The 21,743-nt window shown below is 37.7% G+C and overlaps 2 protein-coding genes across 4 annotated transcripts in view; both read right to left on the reverse strand.

Annotated features, from left to right (window-relative positions):
• Nucleotides 1-138: 138 nt before the first annotated feature.
• LOC103060957 (CMP-N-acetylneuraminate-beta-galactosamide-alpha-2,3-sialyltransferase 2-like) lies at nt 139-11,542 on the reverse strand. Of its 2 annotated transcripts, XM_007429037.4 has the most exons (7): nt 11,298-11,542; nt 5,991-6,607; nt 4,401-4,591; nt 2,755-2,934; nt 2,333-2,378; nt 1,649-1,768; nt 139-901 (listed from the first exon to the last, which is right to left on the reverse strand). In XM_007429037.4, exons 2-7 carry the CDS (start codon nt 6,273-6,275, stop codon nt 734-736), a joined length of 990 nt encoding a protein of 329 aa, XP_007429099.4. In that variant the 5' UTR covers nt 6,276-6,607; nt 11,298-11,542; the 3' UTR covers nt 139-733.
• Nucleotides 11,543-13,739: 2,197 nt separating this feature from the next.
• LOC103060704 (arf-GAP with SH3 domain, ANK repeat and PH domain-containing protein 1-like) overlaps nt 13,740-21,743 on the reverse strand; it is a 58,222-nt gene continuing 50,218 nt past the window's right edge. For both annotated transcript variants that reach the window (XM_025167161.2, XM_088153336.1), the window contains exons 26-28: nt 19,366-19,493; nt 18,713-18,835; nt 13,740-18,109 (exon numbers count right to left, since the gene is read on the reverse strand). In XM_025167161.2, coding sequence (XP_025022929.1) covers nt 18,035-18,109; nt 18,713-18,835; nt 19,366-19,493 — 326 coding nt within the window. In that variant the 3' untranslated portion in view covers nt 13,740-18,034. The remainder of the gene's footprint in view (nt 18,110-18,712; nt 18,836-19,365; nt 19,494-21,743) is intronic.

Below are 21,743 nucleotides of genomic sequence, written 5' to 3' on the forward strand. Positions count from 1 at the left end.
TGTGAATCTTTTCCTATTATTGCTAATATTCATCTTCTATGTTTTGATATTGGGTCTAGAATTGATGAAGCTTAATGTAGAGTTGCCAATTAGTGTATTAGACATTGTTAAATAATGGCTGTTCTAATATATACATACCTCCAGCAATCATTTTCAAGTAATATCAATTAGTATTGCTTAAAAATAATCTGGATAATTTATTGAGAACTTGATTCATAAATTATGATGGGGGGAAGGAGAAGCACAAAATGAATAATCACAAAGTTTATTCTTCAAATTCAAAGGTATATTTCACATTCAAACACCTGCTATGAAAATAATCAGAAATACGTTTTTTAAATAGCTACTTTTGGTACTCCAATTTCTTCTGCTGCCAATAGCACAGCTAGTAAATCTAAATTGTTCTGCCTGTGGTTTTATACTTGAAGAAACAAGCAAAATCTGAAGCTAGTAACAAATTATGTTTATAAAGTCTGTTGCTCTAAAATACATAAATTCAGAAAAGCAGGACCATGTTACTATTGTTGTTTTTAATATTTGATGCATTAACAAATAGAAATGCATCCTCTTCTCGTGTTATAGATTTTATTTCAGTTTTGCTTGTCTTCGAAGCCAGAACAGAGGGAATTAAAAAATCCTAATGTGAAAGACTAGAAGACATTTTGGGGAGGCATTATCCCTATTTCAGTCTAATTAAGCAAGCTTAAGCATGTAGTATAAAGTTTGGAGGAAGCTATTTATAGAATGACAGTTTGCCTTCAATTGCCAGTTTTTCAATGAGTTGTAGTTCAAAAGTGGCATTGTGTACCCCAGTCTTGCGAAAGGCTCCTCCATAACGGTTGTCTTCCCAGTAGTGATGCCAGTTCCCGTTGCTGTTTGCACCGAAGCCAAAGGCAGAGACCTACCACATATAGGAGTAAATGAGGGTAAATTCTGCAAATATCTTAAATGTAACACATCCGCTGCAGAGACCAGAAGCCTAATCCCTGTTATATGTTTTGGATTTCACTTCCCCTAGTTCCTTGCCATTGGCCATGCTGGATGGAATAGATGAGCTTTGTAATACAAAACATCCAAAATATTGTATCAGGTTGTCTGCCATAGTCTACTGCATTATAGAAATGCCAGAGGTGCGTTATTTATACCCTTCCTCCAATGTCAGTGTCACTCTTTGTTTAGAAAGGGAGCCATTATTTATGTATGAACATGGTTTTTTATTGTATTTTAGTTATTATTTATTCTTGTTTTGCTGTAAACTGCCCAGAGTCGCTCTTGAGTAAGATGGGCAGTGACTAAATTTGAAATATGAACAAATAAACAAACTAAATAAATATGGGTGGAAAGTGAAATTGCAGTTGTTAAAACATACAGTAGCTCATGTTTAATAGTAGGTTGAATTTAATTTTTGTCATAGTTTTCATCTCGGTGATTAAGGTACAAAGGGTCCTGCATAGTTTCGATACTGCCCACATATGATCTGCCATTTAGTAGCTTCCCAACATTACTTTTATTGCTAAATAAATTGTAAAGAGAAATTGTTTTGGGAATAGAGCCAAAAGTGGTTAGTTAAGCAATAGGCACTCAACAGCCATTCAGCTCTGAACCCATCTACAGAGATAAGAGGGATGGTTATTTTTGGTGCACCTACCTGTTTGCAAGTATGGATGGCAAAAATCAATGCAATTAATCCAGTGGAAGGATACCTTCCATGATATTTTGTCCATTTATCTTGGATGTATTTCAGGAAACCAGGGTAAAGTATTAGAACCTAAGAAGAAAAGTTTTTAAAACAAGATTCACTCAGATTGATCATAGATCCCTCTTCAAATTGGTCCTCCTCTTATAAGAAGAACTCCTGAACAAGAAAAGTCCTGCCTAATGTCCCCTAGGCCTTAAAGTAGACTGGATGATCCCCTCTCCCTGGGCATAATATCACTCCCTGATAGCATGTGCAGTTACTCCATGGCTTCAGGGCCAAGGTGCCACAAAATACCACACCTGTAATCTGGAACAAGATCAGATCATTTTCTTACCAGGTTAATAGTTGGGTCCTTCATAGTACAGGTTTGCTTTGACTGTTAAGAATGAGTATAGTGGCTTCCACAACCTTTTTTTCCTTCTGCCTCCCATATTTTGTTATTTAACAAGGCATGTTATCAGCTTGAAATACTATGCATTTAATATATAAGATATATATAAAAGAATACATATGATTCAATTTATTTATGAAGCTGAGACTCCAATACTGATTATTTTTAATCCACAAAAAATGGAAAGAGCTGTAATGTTTCTAATAATAATTACGTTATTGCTTTCTTCATTCACACCTTACCTTGCTTTTATCAGCTTTAATAAATTGTTTAACTCTTTTATATGTTCTGTGAAAGGAATGGAAGAATCTTAGCATTCAACATTATGTGATGTTCTTTTAATTATCATTGTAGACATTGTAGGAAGAGAGGTGGTCTATGATAGCCCAAAATCAGGAGGAGACTTCTGATTTTAACCATCATTCTTGTTTTTCTTCTGGTTGGCAGACTGTCTAAAATCAATTTATGGAAAACCAAGTTCATGGGAAGTTTCTTTAACAAGTGATAATGAGAAATAGATATCTAAAATAGTAAGAAATGTGCTTGCCATCCAGGAGTGGATCCATGCTTGATATCCTGATATCACTATGAATGCTTGATAGCATGATATTACTATGTTACTGTCTAGTTTTTTATACTGTAATTACTTAGGGAGGATACTTACTGCTGGATGTCTCCTGTTGAAAGGGCACTGGCCAGCCATTTGAGATCTAGGGGTTTGAAAGGGACTAGTACAAGATGTATGCCAGGATGGAGATTCACAGCACTCTCTGGGTACATGAAATGATGTGTGGTTCGTGTACCAACATCTTCCTGAAAACCTGCAATCTGTGCAGTGTTCATTCTTGGAGAATATTAAAAAAAAACTAATCAGATGCTTCTTATTCAAGATTCTCAGGTGACACACAGAGAGACAATTATTTAAATTTACTAAGTACAAAACTTGGATCTAAGTCACAGCTCCAGATACAGTTGGTGGACATCGCCTACATGATATCCCAAATGTGATTTATTAATTTGAGCCTACTTATCTATTTCCTCATGTGGTTATCATTTTTTGAGAGAAATTTAAATATGATGCCATACATCCTATGTTAGAGGTACACAAAGTGGCCCATAAGTTATATGTAGCACCCCATTTGTAGTCCCAAGAACAGGTAGGGACAGAAAATACAGCCTTTTAATGCTTAGGATTTGGGGTGGATTTTAAGGGGCCAATTGCGAAGCTTAAGGCATTCATTTCATGCCTTTAAAAAATCAGCCTTACTTCATGATCCCCATTTTTAGGTCCAGGCCATCTCCACTTTTGGAATGTGACACACTGGGCAAAGTGCAGTGCAGCCATCTAGCTGACAGGTTGTTTGCCTCTACCCCTAGAAATGGGGATTTTCTAACCCCCAACTAGATGTAAACTATGAGATCTCCGTACCTAACACACAAAGACCCCTTTTCTTCCCTAAGACAACAGATTCTTAAAATAACCAGTTAGAATATCTGACCACAGCAGCAATATGCTAGACTCCTGAATATAATCTTAGGCAGGGGCATATATCAGGACAAAAAGCTTTTTATTTATATCAGTGGTCATTCCTTCATTGCCAATTTGTTGGTGGCCACATGCTGGCAATAGAGAAAATCACATCTTTTCTATATCCACACTTAAAAAGATGATCATTGCCATATTCTTTTTATTTATCTCTATCCAAAAATCTCCTAGAGTCGAGTGGATTTGGAGGATTAGGCTGTGCAATGCTTGAGATTTGATTCAGACTCAAAGAGCTTCAGAAAGTGAGTGCAGTTTCTGTCTGACTCATTAAAGCAACTTCATCTGTTTCCTGGATCGTGTGGCTGCACCAGAAGCATCCCAACAGAGCTGTGTAATCCCCAAAATTTATAGATTTGCTGCTACTGCTTTAACAAATCAGAGAGAAGTGCTGAGTTCATGCCCCTGCATATTTCAAAATACCTCCTCTGAATCAAATCCCGAACATGGCATAAATATCCCAACTTCCTGCCATTTTAGGGCTCAGTGTTTCTCAATCTCAGCAACTTTAAGATGAGTGGAGTTCAACTCTCAGAATTCCCCAGCCAGCCATGCTGGCTGGGGAATTCTGGGAGTTGAAGTCCACTCATCTTAAAGTTGCTGAGGTTGAGAAACACTGAACTAGCTAATGTAACAATTTTAAAAAATGAAACAGGAAACTATCACACCTGGGAGAAGTCTGCATCACTTCGTTGTGGTGTCTTTATCTAGATGGAGGGTCACAGGCCTCTCTCTCATTCCTAGTGTATATGCTCTGTTCTACTTACCTCATCACAAATTGATGAGAATCAATCTTTTGCCCATATTTAGAGCCCCTCAGCCTTCCTGAGTTTCCCACCACAGCACAGGTTCCACACTGAGCAACACCCTGAACTCTAGCAGTGGGAGACTGAAGAAGGTCAAACAGTTTTTTTATTATCTTCTGAATTTGGCTCCCATCTTGTGATCTTTGTAGCTTCTGATGGAATAAAACAGAGAGTATTAGAAACAGGGTGTAGGGACTTCCAATAATACCCATCCAAGAAAGTGTTCTATTTTTGGGAATAACTATAGACTCTTTGGATACCTTTGAACTAGACTGGTTAATACTGATTTCAAAAGTGGGTCCTATATCTATAAGACACTGACTATGAAAAAAATCACTATTTTTTTTCACAAAAATGGAAAAAGCTGCAGCTGTGTGGCCTGTCACATCAATGCACAGGAGCTCTTTTTGGTTAAAAAAATTAGTGACTGTTCGGCTATATTTTGGATTTGCATGACATACTGAACCAAAAACTGGCCAGCCACATTCTAGCCTAATAAGTTAAGCAAGCATAACCCATCTGAAATGTATGGTTCAAATGTATCAAGCAAACCCAAAATACTGGGTAAATTTACCCATGTCATGGAAACAAATTCTTTATCAATTTCTCATTGCAATGCTTATCTTTCCCTACCAAACTGATTTCTTGGTCCTACAGGTTGATTCTTTTACCTTAATCATGATTGATCAATTTGGAGTTCACTCAAAGCTTATCTATAAAATTGTAATGACTAATGACACAGAAGTAGAGAAATATTAAATACATGGAAAGTAACATTACAGTAGATATGTTTAACTAATTTCTAGCAAATATTCATTAGACCAAATCAAATTTAATTTCTAACATAGCTCACCACACATCAAACACTAAGTGTAGTCCTGAACACAAAGAATGTTCTGTACCTTAGATATTTTAGAAGACATGAGAGAAGAGCTAAAAGATTAATAGAAACCAAAGGACTGCTTGAAGGTTTCCAAACTGGCTAACTAGGATTGTGTACAGGGCAACTGTGGCCCTCTAGAAGTTGTTCAACCCCAACTCCAATATTCCTGCTCATTGCCATACTGGCTAAGTTGATGGAACTCAGATTTCAATAACATCTAGGGAGATTGTTGGCTGAATGGCCAATGAATGCTTTCTCTATGGTTAGGAAACACTTGAAAGGAAGTTTATCTTCATCCATTCCATCAAAACATAATGCAATCTAGATCTGTCAAAAAGAGGAAAGGAAGAGAAGCCAGGTTTTTGACAGTTACAGCAAAAAGCAAGCTGTGGAAAATAGGTTTGATATACTGTATATGAAGGTCAAAAATGTTCACTGTCTATTGGAGCTTAGTGCTTTTACTATGCTAGGTTTGTTTAGTTAAAATGAACTCAAATATTATAAAATGCCAAAATAAACCTCTGATAACAATTTTCTACTGAAAGTCAAGTCTGGATAAATGCTACACATAACCAACACTTGGTTTAGTGGAGAGAATAATCTTCTTTCAAATTCTTTTCTCTAAAGGGATATAGTTGTTTAGCTTAGTAATGTGATGCAGTACTCACCAGCCACCACTGAAGAACCTCTGGTGGGATATCTGAGTTTTCAGGAGTCAGCAGGCAGTTTACTGAGGCATCAAAGTGGTCACAAAACCAGTCCCAACTGCTTAGGCCAATGCATCTGTTATGGTGACACATTTCCTCTTTCATTAATGAGTCTTGTGCTGGCCACTCACCACGGTTGTTTGGCAAAGGTGAAGGGCCCTTACAAACAGAAGTATACATCTTCCAGATGGAAAGTACAAAGCACAGGGCCAGAACACTCCACAGCTTCGTCTTACACATCATCATTCACCCCATCAGTTTGGTTTGGAACTCCTAGTTTAGATATCTTTGGCAGACGAAGTCATCATGTTGGGTGATATAACTGCAGCTAAATCTTTTGACATATTTATTTTATTTATTTATATTTCAAATTTGGTCACCGCCCATCTTGCGAGGAAGTGCTCTGGGCAATTTATCAGGTTTCTATCCAGCTTTTGTTAGATTGTTTCCAAAGTAGTTAAAGTGCCACTATACTGGTTATCTTGCTATTCAGAACTTGCAGGACAAAGAAAAACCAAACTAGACTGTATTCATTCTGTGAGTAGATACTTCTAGTGAGGTGTCATATCTTCAGAAAGCTGAAAAACAGAAAATGGTGTGTCAGTATGATCCATAGGTCTCAAAGGAAAATATTATGTATCATGGTGGATTTGCTAGATATTAATAAATAGAATCAAAAATCCAATGATTCTATGTTTCAGTAAACCGAAGTTGTTTAACTACAGGTTTATAGTGTGTCCTGTTTTGTGTATAATTTGTACCAGAATGTAATGCAATTAGCTTGCATTTTCTCTACACCTCATCCAGTATCTTTATCTATTAGAAAATAAAGCCATGTTTTGCAGTGAAACAATCAACGCTTCATGGTAACCTTTCCAAAATGTACTTTAAGCATACTTTATTACAGATATGGCTCATTAGAATGTACTTGCACTAAAACATTAATTTTGCTGGTGTGCAAGAATGGCTTTAAAAGGTGCTGCTTTGAGCTAATGACAAATTTCCTGCAAATGTTGTAAATATGCAATATTCAAACAGATATTCCAGGATTTTGTAATATTTTCAGAGAATGGGAGAAAAAGAAGAGGTTGCAAAATCCTATATTTTCCTGGCTGAGTGGCAAATAGGAGAAAAGACAATTTATATAACACGTCTTGGAACTTTCTACGAAACTATGGTGACTCTTTGCTTAGAGAGTTAAAGAGGATGAAGGGGCACAGAGGAGGAACAACTATGTCTGCATTGTTTCTGACAAAACATTTTAGCTTGGGTCCAGACAATATCAAGCTCAAGAATAAGAAAGAAAGATTGTGTTATGGTTCAGTGATCTTATTTATTTATGCAGTTTATCTGCTGCCCCAGTTCAAATAGGCTCTAGGTAGCTAAGAAGATAAGCACTCCCCAGATTTCATACTGTAACCTTTCACTCACATACATTCAACTTTATGCAAGTTGACAGAAATGCAAGAATGGCAGCTACTATTTTGAATATGCACAAACGGGCAACAGTCATATTTGTGCATGTGCACAGTGCGCAATCTGACGTGTAAAAATTGTCATGTTTCAGACATAACAGATATATAATGCTTAGATGTAATTGAAGAATTAATGTTTAGATTCCCCTAACAATCAACCATTCTGGAGAACCATAATCTGATTCAATTATACTAGACTGGATAGCTACTGAAAAAGCATGCTTCCAAAGTTCCATCAAGTGATTAGAGATGGGATCTGGAGGCAGTTGACCCTATTTGATCTGATTGGACAGGCAGATGAATACAGGAGAAAGTGGTCCCTAAATAAACAGTCATGCAGGGACTTAAAGATGACAATCAGCACCTTGAATCATATCCAGAAGCTAACTGGTAACCAGTGCAATTTCCAAAGTAGTGGGTCACCTCAAGGGTGCCCAAGATGTAACTATGCAAAATGGCTGCAGTTGCATCTGCATTTCAGGCAGGAGCTGTGAGTCTAGGAAACCTCCCAAATTGCAGACTACCTCTGAATGAGGAACTATCACTCTTCAGAGTCAAAGATGGAATTTCCCAGAAACTGTTAGGCCCTCAAACCCCCAACCACCTCTTCTTGGAGGGATTCAATCCCTTGACTCGTGATTTTACTCCAGACAGCATTTGAGTAATTAAAATTTTCTTGAATAATTCTTGAACCCAATTTGTTGTTGTTGTTCAGTTGTTAAGTCGTGTCCAACTCTTCGTGACCCCATGAACCATATTGCGCCAGGCCTTCCTGTCCTTCACTGCCTCCCTGAGTTTGCTCAGTTTCATACTCATTGCTTCAGTGATGCTATCTAACCATCTTATCCTCTGCTGTCCTCTTCTCCTTTTGCCTTCAATCTTTCCCAGCATCAGGGTCTTTTCCAAAGTCCTCTCTTCGCATTAGAGGACCAAAGTATCTGAGCTTGAGCTTCATTATCAATCCTTCCAATGAGCAATCAGGGTTGACAACCTCTAGCAAGAATCTTCCCAGACTAAAACCCCAGTTCCCAAAGTCCTCCAGCCACAACAGTGTGAATTCCTCAGGGAGGTGCCAGTCTCATCCTCTTGTTCCTCCCACACGGTTCTGGCGAGCTAAGAAAATGTTTATCTCCCTGAGCTTGGCCTTCACTATTACATTCCATCACAGTTACAAATATCCAGATGAGAGAGGAAGAAAAAGCACATGGGAAAGGCAAAGCCAATAATGAGAGAGGAAAAAATAATACAAACAAGAGGAGGAGGCAAGAGCAGGAGGTGGCAGCTTGTGCGTTTCTGGTGATGGCTCATCTTGCTTCTGTAGGCAGAGGAAAAGGTGTACTGCACACCTGGCAAGTGGGACAGCTGGCTTGGGCAGGGAGGTATGGATATAGACATGGATGAACAGAGATTTTAACAAATAGTTCTCTCAGAAAACATTCATACTCACCAGCTGGGTTCAACATATTGAGCTAAGTCATAATCATGGTTTACTAATAAACCAGTTTCTGCACTAAAGAACAAACCATGGTTTACAAAGTAATTGGATTGGTCACACAGAATACTAAACTAAAACTTAGTTTTAGTTTATTTAAACCATAAATAAATAAAGGGAGAGAAATCAAGGCTTTCATCAACCAGCACCAATGTATTTGTCTCCAGATGGTATTACTACTCTGTGCTCATATGTTAAGTGCAATGTCTTTTCACACTGACAAGTCAAATTATTCATTAGACCAACAACAATTTTAACCCATATTAGAGGTACAAGCCTCAGCTTGAGGTTCACCCCAGGGTTTGTATGGCACATCAAAGCCCACACACTGAAAGTGGATGGGGACATTCTGAGAAGTTCAGACACTTAAAGGGTGAAAAAGATCGCTTAAAGCATCTCCAAATCTTAATGTAACCATTGCCCCTTAACTCCCCCAATTCTTAAAAATGCAAAAAAGACCACTCAATTTTGGACCCACACATTTTGAGAGAGCTGTGGAGTCACCAAGGGATGCTGGTGGGTAGGCATACTCCCTTGGTGGTACTTTCAGTGACCTAAACTGAGGTATAAATTAATCAGCTAGCATTTGAAGACATCCGGTAGAGTTTTCAGTGTGATGATCCTCATCTCCCTATAATTTTATTCCCTTCCCTTCCCTTCCCTTCCCTTCCCTTCCCTTCCCTTCCCTTCCCTTCCCTTCCCTTCCCTTCCCTTCCCTTCCCTTCCCTTCCCTTCCCTTCCCTTCCCTTCCCTGTCAGCTAGCCAATTCCTCTTGAGTCCAGGACCACTGTTTCTTCCCCTCCCCCTTTTCCCCCTCTTTTTGCTGGGAAGAGAAAGGTGTACACTTGCTTGGGTGCACCTGTCTGTAGAATGGTTTGTGTGTGAGAGAGACAGAGGCATCTTCAGGGTGTATTAAAAAAAATCAAGATGGTAGCTCCGATGTTGCAACTGAAGCAGACACCCCTGGAAAGAAAGTATACCTGATATATGCTGATGGGAATCAATTACTGGGATAAATTACAACCCTCATGTTACAGGGAGTTAGTTGTATTTATTTTAATCGGCAGTTATTTAATTAATATATTAGTGGACAGTTGCCCTGGCCCTGCTCTTTTTTATATTGTTAATAGAGTTATGAAATGAATCAAAAATAAATAAATATTTCACATACCCTATATTTATATGCACATGAATACAGAATAACACATTTATTGGGGAAGGGAAAATCTTCAGGTTTGGTAGCAGCTGGGGTAATTAACCCTAGGCTGCAAAGCTGGGCCCCGTGCAGGATTTTTGCCTGCAGAAAGACGGACTGCCCTTCCTTTGGTGAGGGGATATGATGCAGCTACAGTGCAGTAAGATTGACTGAGCTCTTGTTTCTTGGTATCGAGGGAGGCGTGTTATAAAATCAACTAATTTCAAACATTTGTAGCCATACAAGCCAGATCCTGTCTTGCAGTGTGAGGCAGAATCATATGTAAAAGGCTTAGAATTATACAAAAATGCCAGGAAGAGAACCTGTGCATCTGGGTGGGTGAGAGTTCTGGCTAGCACATTAGAAAACATTTCTAAGGGGTAATCTTTTTACTGTTTTCCATTACATTTAACAATGTTACATTGTAACACCTAAAGGATGACCCAATGTATTATTATATAAGATTGTGTGGATTACAGAGCACTTTGTCAGATAATACAGTATAATCCTGATGAAGCGGAATAAATTAAAGCTTGTGCAAAAATTACTGTTAGTCTTTATAGCCTTCTTAGTCTGGTTAGTCTATAAATCTATTCATTAACATGGATTAACAGTAGGACAGTAACATGTTTTCACAAATCAAGCTTTTTTATCTTGCCATCACCATCTATCACCCCTGAAGTTATGTATATTTATAATGCAGTGGCCTTTAGATAAAAGGAAGAACAATTTTAGTAACATTTCTACATGCTGCTTACAAGGCAAATTAAATTCATATTGTTCCTTTTGCCTGAACTGTTCTCTCATGCATTTACAAAGCCTATTAGTAGGAAAGTACATTTAAAAGGCAATTTTCTAGTTTCTTTTTAGCATGAAAGAGAACACGCTGCAGTGTGTCCAAAAGCCCAAATAAGCATTTAACTGGAATATTGCCAAGTGTTATAATCCCATACCTTCAATAACCTGGTAAGCTATATTGATGGCAGAATTATTCCAGAAAATTCTTCAGGAAAAACCCAATCTTACATAGACGCACATTACATTACGCTGATGAGTGGTGCAGCCTGTTAACAAGACAAAGTGAGAATGGTTTGCAATATACTCACCTATGCTGGAAATTGTACAAGCTGCATGGAGGCCACATGCTACAAATGGTATTTTCGTTTCTATGCGTTTTTAGGCCCTTTCTTGTTTGCTCTCATTTTCATAGTGAAAAATTCTAATCTTCCACAGCTGCAATTTAAAGATTCTGATATCCTATCTAGAGCAGAAAATTTGCAAAAATAAAGCAAGATTTAACAGCCTAACACCAACCACATTAGGAAGAGAATGCAGATTTTCAAAAGGAAAAAATAGAACTCTTTAAGCAACAGAAAGGGAAATGTGTTTGGAACATACTGTAGTTAGAAGTGGTTTCCTGTAACTGTTTGCAGATGTGACACAACAAACAGATGCTCTATGATTAAGATGGTGGTTGACCATGACACATTTTTGTTGTTATTAATCCGGCAGTTGCATTTCCTTTGCATTTTAGGCAGTCATCGCTTTGGCTACAGCATATACTATCTGCCCACACTGCAGTTGTTGCACTCTATTCTTCAGGGGTATCCTCCATAGAAGTTCAGTAATGAGAGTCAGATTTCTCACCATTATTGATTTTTTCTTGAAATACGTAGCTTCACCGGATGTCTTTTCAGGGCCTTTCCCAACTTCTGGGCTAAGGGACTCTCCATGGATCAAGTCAGCAGAAAACAATACCCACATGAAATTTGTCGTCTCTGTTGCCAGGCCCAACCCTGCATCGGTTGTGAGCCACTGATGAACGATGTCCTGATTATGTGTGTGCCGTGTGAGGTAGGCAAGTGATTGACTGAGTCCTTCAGCTTTGTTGCCCTCCCTGCTCAGCACATCACCAACTGGTGGGAAAAAATTATAATAATTCAAAATTATCCCTATATCATTTAATAACAAATGCCATCAACCTACATTCATCATAAACTAATATCATCATAAAAACTATAACATCTTACAACACCAAAGCAACCAGGTTTATCCCAACTCAGGTACATCTCTCATCCTCACCTCAGTCCCCAAACATATTTTTAAAGAGCCGTATTTTTAAAACCTTGCCGAATATTAGAAGTGAGGGGCTGGCTTTAATATCTGGTGGGAGTACATTCCAAGGTGGGGACCACCTGTAGAGGATGCTCATTTCTAAGTACTCTGTCATTGCACCTCATACAGTGTGGGGACTTTCAGGAAGTACTCTCTTACACACATGCCTTGGATCATCAATTTCTATTTATAGCAAACAGATTTGAAGATAGCCAGGCCTCAAGCCATGTAGGACTTTGCAAGTGATCACAAACATCTTGAACTGCAACCCAGAAACAAACTGGCAACCAATGTAACTCTTACAATATTAACCCTGACATCTTGTTAGACTCTGTCCAGCTGGTCAGACAAAACACCTAATTAATGAGAGTGATTTTGTCTGCAAAGTCTCCTATTAACAACTCAGAGTGGGCTGCCACTGACTCATCCTTCCCTAAAAGGGTGCAGGTTACCTTAAAAGGGCTGACAGAGGGCACTATGCAGTTGCAGGAAGGATAGAGAAATAGTGATGTGATCATACATCACAGAATACATTACAATCTAGTATTCCCTGCAAAATTCAAAGATAGGAGGGGCATTTCATAATTAGGAGGCTACCATCCTATTTATGGAATGTTTTCTGGAGAAACCAGGGCTTACCATGAGACTTAAAGTATGGGCAACAGTCTTTGCTATCAGTAATAAATGCCAGCAGAAGCTTTCTGCAACAGCAGGGTTTTGACTTGGTTGTCCCATTAGAGAATTTTTCAGAATAATTTATAGTACTTTTCTTTTACCTTTTTAGAGATTGCATTTAAAATTAGAGGGTTTTTATTATTTCCTGTGTTTCTGCAGCATGTATATCAGTGTTTTACTTAGTTAAGATTCAAATTAATAAAGTCACAATCATCTATTTTATACATATGTACAGACATACCCATTACATTTTGCAAAGTGCAGAATGCAAGTAAAAATAGTAAGCCAAAGAAATGAATGGTATAAGGTAAGAAAAAAGAAAGGTGTGGAGAGGTATAGTGACACCAAAACCAGTCACTATACCTCTTCTCACCTTTCTGCAAACCATTCTTCTACCATGTCCATATACCACTTCATACGTTGCCTTTTGTTCATTACTTTTGTTCATTACTCACTTCTCTCTTCTTGAGGAACTGGACAGCTCCATCCAACCACAATTTTGGACTTCCTCTTCCTCTTAACCCATTCGCTTTTCCTTTGTTTTATTTGTTTTGCAATTTGATCCTAATTCATTCTCTCTATATGACCAAACCACCTCAATGTACTCCTTTCATATTGGTCACTCCCATTCATATTCAGTCTGCATTCATTCAGCACCCATTAATTCTTGATCTTGTTAGAAAGAAAGCTTACGAGGTTCATCTCCAAGCGAGGAATAAACACGCAGACGGTTGCTTGAAGGAGAGAGAAGACTTTATTTTCTGAAAGCCAGATACACAAAACGATCAGCTGTCCAGGTGGCCGCGCTTGGGATTTCCCCAGGAGTTCCTTTCATAGGGAAAATACTATTGTTCCTTGCAAGGTGCGAAGGAAGGCCCGCTCTCTAGGAATTCTTAGACAAGGTAATTAACCAGGATTCCAAGAGACAGCGCTCGCCGGTGAAATTGACTAGGAAGTATTCTAAGATCAGGCACCCTACTCAGCTGGGGTTTCCTATGTTTGCCTTATCAGGTATTGTCTAATTGGAATGCAGATCCCTTTGGGGAAGAAATCTTTTTATGATTTGATTACAGCTTCAAGGAATGTTAGCCCTTCCTGCTAGGTCTTTAGTCATTTAATTTTGGGCTGGGGGAGGACTCTTGATTCTTCCTGGTATGTTTTTAATCTTTTTAGGTGAACCCATTCTTACTATAATTTAATCATATGCCTTGATTGCTGTTAAGATAAACAATGGTAGGGTGTGATGGAATGGAATTATGAAGGCCAAGCTCAGGGAGATAAACATTTTCTTAGCTCACCAGAACGGCGTGGGAGGAACAAGAGGATGAGACTGGCACCTCCCTGAGGAATTCACACTGTTGTGGCTGGAGGACTTTGGGAACTGGGGTTTTAGTCTGGGAAGATTCTTGCTAGAGGTTGTAGCTAATAAACATAGCTGGACTGAATTGACATTGTCTCTTGGAGTTCCTTGGGCTAGGCCTGACATCAATCTAAGAAAATGTTTATCTCCCTGAGCTTGGCCTTCATAATTCCATTCCATCACATAGGGTGAGACAAATGGGAAGCTTTGACTTCCTGCTGACATGCGGGTGGGGGGGGAGGAATTTGATTTCCTTCTCACAATCTCTTCTTTTTAGACCACACATTCTTCTTAATTCCCAAATTTACAAATTCATCAATTTAGTCTAATTTTTCACCATGTATGCATAACTTGCAATCACTCACACCACGTCCCCTGTCAGAAACAACTACTTTGGACTTATATATTAGTGTTCAAATGTAATTAATGTAATGTAATCCAAATAATTTAGATCCTCAATCAATAACACAGCAAGCCATATTCATGCAAAACATCCTATAATTCAAGTCTATTTACTTTACCATATGCTTTCTCTAAATCAACAAACATACAATAAACCTTATTTCTCTTACTCCTAATGCTATCACTCCTAATGCCATTGCTCCAAAAGCACTGTGTACTTATTTCATCATCAATTCCTTATCACTACCTATAACAATGATTACTGTAATAGATCTGGGCTGCAAATCTGTATGATCTTTAGATGGCAGGAAAGAATTTTCTGTATGTCTTTGCTGCCATGTAGCCGTCATCTACATGTTTGCAGCCCAGATCTAGTAACCCTACTGTAAGTATACTGTGATTTCTAGCTAACAAAGTCTGTCTGCCATATGAATACAAATTAATACATATCTCAAATAATTTTAGCAATATTGAGTTCTGGATTTGTTTATGTTTACTTCTTCAGGTTACTCTTTATTTCAGTATTTGCAAAAGACACACAGAGAGATTTCACTGAAGCTAGAATTTCTGAATCTCAATTTTTTCAAATTTTAATATATACATTTTTATAGCATTAGGGAAGAAAAAAAATAAGAAAAGCGAGACTTCCAAAACTGCAGAACAGCAGAAGGTAGATGGATTATTTTGGGTGCAAATTCATACATTAATGCAGATTAATATTGCAATGAATCCAGAACTATTTTTATTGGGTTTTATGGATGCTGTACTAGAAAAGAAATATGGGAAACTAATATTGTATATGGTAACTGTGGCAAGAAGTACGCACAAAAATGGAAGAATAATGGAACATCCACAGTAGAGGATTGATGGGATTATAAAATTGACAGAGCTCGTGGGTATGGTAAAGCTGACCATTCTGGTGAGGGAAAAAATGACAGTCTTTTTTAAAAGGCTGAAAGCCTTGTATGGACTTTTTGCTGAAAGAAGAAAAGACTGAACTGATGACTTATGGATTTGGGGATTAGAAAGGGTTAAAGAGGGAAGAGGAAAAGTAAGGTGGCAATTACTCGATAGAAAGAAGGGTAGAAGTCAAAATTCTATGTTTTTTTTAATTTCTTTTTTTCTTATTTCCTATCTTTTTTCTTTTTCTTATTCTTCTTTTCATTTTTATACTTTTACTATAATGTAAAATTCTAATTAAAATATTTTTAAAAAGGTGGATGGATTAGCATTTTGTTTTTTAAATATTAGTTTTATTTTATTAAATTTCAGTAACATTGCAATTAACATTTCTTTTAAAAAATATAGTAGTTTATGGTCATGTTGCTATTTAGAATTAGCATTTCTGCTCGCATCTCATTCAGAATCACTTGTACTACTCTAGTATATATATCTACATGAAAGTAGAAATATGTAGGTTCCACAAACGGTTATATTAAGGCTATTTCTCTTTTTCTATTTAACACGTACGGCCACTTCCCTATTCTACTTTTGAGAACATTTCCTTTTTATACTGAACAGAACACAGCAAAGATATATTTACCATTCATAATCAAAGCCTTGAATAAACCAAGGCCAGAACAGAGTGTCATTCCCCCCCAAAAGAAACATTTGTATGGGCGAGGGGAGTAAATAAAAATAGGATTCTTCTGTTATACTAACAACAATTTATGACTTAGCAAATTACTGTTAATATAAAGGAGGACGAGATAATTTTGGAGAATGAATTTGAACAAAAATAAAGAGATGAAATAAATAGTATATAGTCCCACCGTTTTCAGTGATAACATTTCCCCTTTATCATCCTCTTGTCAGTGAAACAGACACTGATAAGAGAGGTGATTATGAGCCATATGCAATTCAGAGACAAGGATAGAAATGGCTATTGCGGGTGGTGTATCACATTCTTAGTAAATATAAACCACCATTAAGACATTTGGGATACTGTATTTATTTTAATAACATAAGAGCACGTAGAACAGTTCTGCATTAGTAACATCATTTTGCATTATTAGAAACAGAAATGGAACTGATTTAAAAGAAATTGTCCTGTTAACTTGGGGAAAAGGAAATTTCAACATACCATATTTACTCTAGGATTGTATTAGAAATAGTAGGAGAATGATGCATCTGGTTGGAAAATTTAGCAGATTCTGAATTAGTGTATGTGTTATGTTCTTTCTGTAATAAACAACGCTTTCAAGGAAGCGATAGATGTGTTTGCAAAAACTGAAATATATTTTGTGATTTTTACATTTTGATATTTCATATGTAAGTTTCCTACATTCTTCTTCACCCCTTGGAAGGAGTCCTTATGGAATGCATAGATTGCACATACAGATGTACAAACAGACAAGGCAGAAATTACATTATGATTTTACTTCAGAAATTAATATACTGGAATTTTGGAATACTGCTTCTCAAAGTATTATTTCTGAGAACGCTTTTCCCTATGTCTCATGAACATAGGGAAGATAATAATAAAGAAAGGCATACATTTGCATTTGTTCTCATTTGTTTCTGACATCTAGAAATATACAGTAGGCACAGGCAATATCTTCTTATGACATGTCTTGATTCATTTCTTCTCTTTCTTTGGCTCACATTATTATGGATTATATGATTATATATACTGTTAAATATTGGGACATTTCATGCCTAAGTAGATAGCTGAAATCCATACATTTAGAGTCCAGACAGTCTTTTCTGATCTTAGTATTTTAAATTACAAAAAGAACTCTAAACAAACAGTTTTAAAGCTATTTTTATAGGAGCCATTATTCAATGAAAAATAGCCAGACTGGAATAATCACAGAAGAGGTGAAATGAGTAGAAGTGGTCTTCTCATACCACTTTGGAGACTATGTGAACGAAGCAGCCACAGGCAATTCCAATCAGTGAAGTCTTTCTGCTTAGGTCATTCTCCATTCTAACAGCTGGATGGCAGTGGGGTTTGAAAGGTATCTATGCACCTCTTGCATACATGCACATACAGTGGCAGCAAGAAATTGCACCATTGCCACATGAATGTTTGTTGAGTTCATCAAATAGATCTTGCACTTCAGGTGTCGTCTTTTAAAAAATCAATGGACTTCTTGCCAATGACTTGAGGAGGTGTATGGATGTCCTCAGTATGACATTTCAGTACCAATGAACTTGGTTCTAACTCCAGCAAGTCCCTCTGTAGAACTGTTAACTGCAGGTGGGTTTTCAGAGGGCAGGAGGCCCTATTAAAGCAGAGTGGATTGTAATTTGAGTGAATTAGATGTATACCTTTCAGTTGTTCACCTTCTATTCAGGCAGTATATAAACAAATGACATTGGGAAGGCACCTTTCCTATGAGGGTGCTCTTCAATCCTGCCATGCTGAAAAAAAACAAAAAAAAACAAAAAGTAAGACTGTTTTAACAGGGAGGGTGAAAAATGCACAATAATTAGAAGCTCCTCTAGAAGATATACATGCATATCTGTATTTCTGATCCCATCATTTTCCACATGTTGGAATTGGGATATATTAGATGGGATGAGTCTTTACTTAACTGTTACAAACATCTTTAATGCTTATCTTGAGCTCTGTTTTACCTTTTCTTTTGTGGCAGACAATTCTAAATACTGCTGGGCAACTGAATCTATTTACCATTTTTATTTTCTCACAATGGTTCCAATATAGCATTAATCCAAGGTATAATGGAAAGTTAACATAATGGTTGGAAGATTATTTGAAAAGTTACAGGCCATCTAAAACCAGATGCTAAATACTCAGAATATTTCATTGCCTGCTGCTGCTCCATATAAAGCTGCCATGCCATCCATTGCCAAAAATGGGCCCAATGACCCAATAGGAAAATTCTTACAGGCTCCTTCACAGAGCCTTTGCCCCAAACCTGAAGTTGGTCTTATGGGATGTGTTCAGTGCACAGTAAGGAATTCCCAGTAATAATCATATAGAGAAATAAAATTGACACCTACCCACCAGTTGGAGTCCTCCTGTCCTTCTACTATAATGATTTCTCCAGCCTTGAAAGTGAGCTCATCTTCACGATCAGCCTGACAATCATAAAGAGCCCTGACACGATGCAGACTGGACTTATTCTGCCATAAGCAAACAATATCAAGCTTAGGGGTATGGATACTGTATGTCATATGTAAGGGATATAGTCAGTTATACAAGCACAAGGCAAATAAAAAAGAAGAAATGGTGAACTGTAGATATCTTTGAGGTTTTAAAGATAATTTATATATTTGTGCATCAGTCTCATGCATCCATCTAGCCAAGCTAATTGGACTTTTATTGGTACCAGTTTATTGAATGAAATCTCAACCATATTGTGAAGAAACCTAAACATGTGAGATGAGACCATCACACAATGAATTTCCTAAACTCTAGACATTTTGGTGCAAGTGTATGTATATTCACTGTGACAGTATCAATTTTTGAATTGAAAACATTTACAGCCAACAGTTAATAGCCCCAAAGTTAATCTTATCATGGGTTCATATATATTTTGACAGCATCCTGGAGATTTCTTATCAGAAGAAGAGAGTTAGCTTAGTTCGTAAACAGGTATTCTAAGTAAAAGGTTAAAAAAAATAACCAGTGAATATTAAGACTAAGAACACACCATGTCTCCCCTTCTTGGCAGTGGTGGAGGAATATCATCTGATGATTCAGGAGACTGAGAAGAAGCCCAGTGGTTCTCTCTTGAGCTTTGGTTTGGCTCAGAAGGAATCTTCATTTCTTCTGAGGCAGCTGCAATGTAAAAAGATATGTCCCTCTTATTTTTGGATGATTCTAAGTGATTATGCAGAAAGCACCTATTTGTACAGCATCTGGTCTCCACACAATATGGGACACATAATAGGTCACTTCTTTCTGAAGAGAAAGACAACTTTAGCAGTCTGAGTTACAGAACCAGTGTTGTTGGTTGAACAACCTGGTCCCCATAATAGTTACTTGCTGAATTCCTGAGAAATACAAAAATATTGTTTCCTAACCACAGGAAATCATAACTTCCTTCCATTTGTCACTGATCAGACTCTTATCTTAACTACTGTGTTCAGTTCTAGGTACACTTAAATAAAGATTGAGAGAAATTGGAGCAGAGGAACAAAGATAATTAGGAGACCGAGGGTTGATGTTGGGATGTGTTGGAATGATGCCTACAAAAGGGCACTTGAAATCTGACAGGGTGCAAGAATAGATTTTTAGTTACTCTATTTTAGGGTAGGCTTATTTGTCACAATGTGATGAACCTAATGCCGGAATCTTTTCCCCTCATGATACTGTGCACTGTACTTACACTTTTGCCAAAGCTACACTTGCTGGGAGGGTCAGAGCTACTATTTATTCTTTCTCTCTGAATTTTACTGTTTGTGCCAAAACCTTGATACATGCTATGAGGAGAAGACATAATTCTAGAAACTTTTGAGACCATAAATGAATCATAGTTGAAAGCCAATCCCAATGGCCCAAAAGTGGATAGCTGCCAGGAGAACTAATCCTGAAGAAGAAGAGGTGGGAACCAGTTCCACGAGCCTTAAATATCCATAAGCCACTTAGGACGCTGGCACAATGGCCCAAAAGTGGATAGCTGCCAGGAGAACTAATCCTGAAGTAGAAGAGGTGGGAACCAGTTCCACGAGCCTTAAATATCCATAAGCCACTTAGGACGCTGGCACAGATAGAACATAATACACTGGACTGGAGAGAGCAAGGACACACTTTTTGCTGGAGGATTTATTGTGATTCTACTCAGATATTGGTGGTGGCTTGCCTACCAGACTCTACAGTGTAATGATCCAAAGGCATTAGTAGTTTTGTAGCCCATCCTTCCAAGGGCAAATTACATGTATCCAAACAACACAGGAATTGGGAATAATACATGGAAGGGGGCATGAATGGATGAAGATTGGGGAGCAATACAACAATTCTGAGCAAAACTGCTATGCTCATCCTCTCCTGCATTTAACCTATATTAATCTGAGCATGCATCCTCATTAGAACAGAAGGTCAATAAGCCATATTCCTTTTAGCCCCAATTAGGATGCAGATGCTTCTCTGTTTATTTGAGTGAGACAGCAGTGTGACTGTAGACACCTCTGGGCAGTTTTTGCTGGAACTAATGAGTGCATAAAAGGGAGACGTGTATTACAGTTTGGAATCACTACTTATGTAATAGTAGCTGACCATATCCTATTGACCTCTGAGGTTGATGTGCTACTAGAGACATAGATGCTAATATGCATTGAGAGCTGACTCTTCCAACACTGAGGGAAATGACTGAGGGGAAATAGAATAGCATTTTTCAATATCTATAGAGATTTCAGAAAGAAGATAACAATCTGTTCTTCCATAAACTGAAATGCAGAACTTGGAATAATGATTTTGCTTAAGGCAAATTCTGCTTGAACATGAGGAAAAATATCCAGTTTGATAATGAAACTTCCTGTTTACCTAGATTCTCCTTCACTGGATATATTCAAGCGTAACTGGGCAGCCATTTGCCAAGAATGCTTTAATTTGGATTGTTGTATAGAGCATGGGATTTAATTTCACAGCCAAAATGGCTTCTCTCAAATACATAGAGCCACTGTAGTATGCTATAAAAGCTGTCACTTCCATCACAGACTAAGGTAGGCAGCCTTCGTCATCTGGTAGACCATATCTCAGTGTCCTCATAGCTGGTGGGCCTCAAGAGATATTATAGTGGTTGTTTTGCTTTTATTGTTTTGGGGACTGCTGTTTTTAAAGATGGGAATGGGATCATACAAGAAATCAAAAGTCTTTATTAGGACTGAACAGAATTTTGGAAAGATCTGTAGCATCTCTCAGGAATACTTTAAAGCAGTTAGGAATACCGTGAAGCAGCTTAGGTTTTTTTTTTTTTCTGGGATCATACGGCATAAAGTAGCCACTTTATCCCAGAAAAGAAGTTTTTTTTTCCAGTTAGAGTGTTTAATGTGTTCCACCTGTATCCACTCAATCTCCAATTCAGAGATT

The sequence above is a fragment of the Python bivittatus genome, unplaced genomic scaffold, assembly GCF_059951505.1.
Source record: "Python bivittatus isolate LINGU-HERP-01145 unplaced genomic scaffold, Pbiv_v1 ctg000700_np1212, whole genome shotgun sequence".
In the NCBI taxonomy this organism is placed as follows: Eukaryota; Metazoa; Chordata; class Lepidosauria; order Squamata; family Pythonidae; genus Python; species Python bivittatus.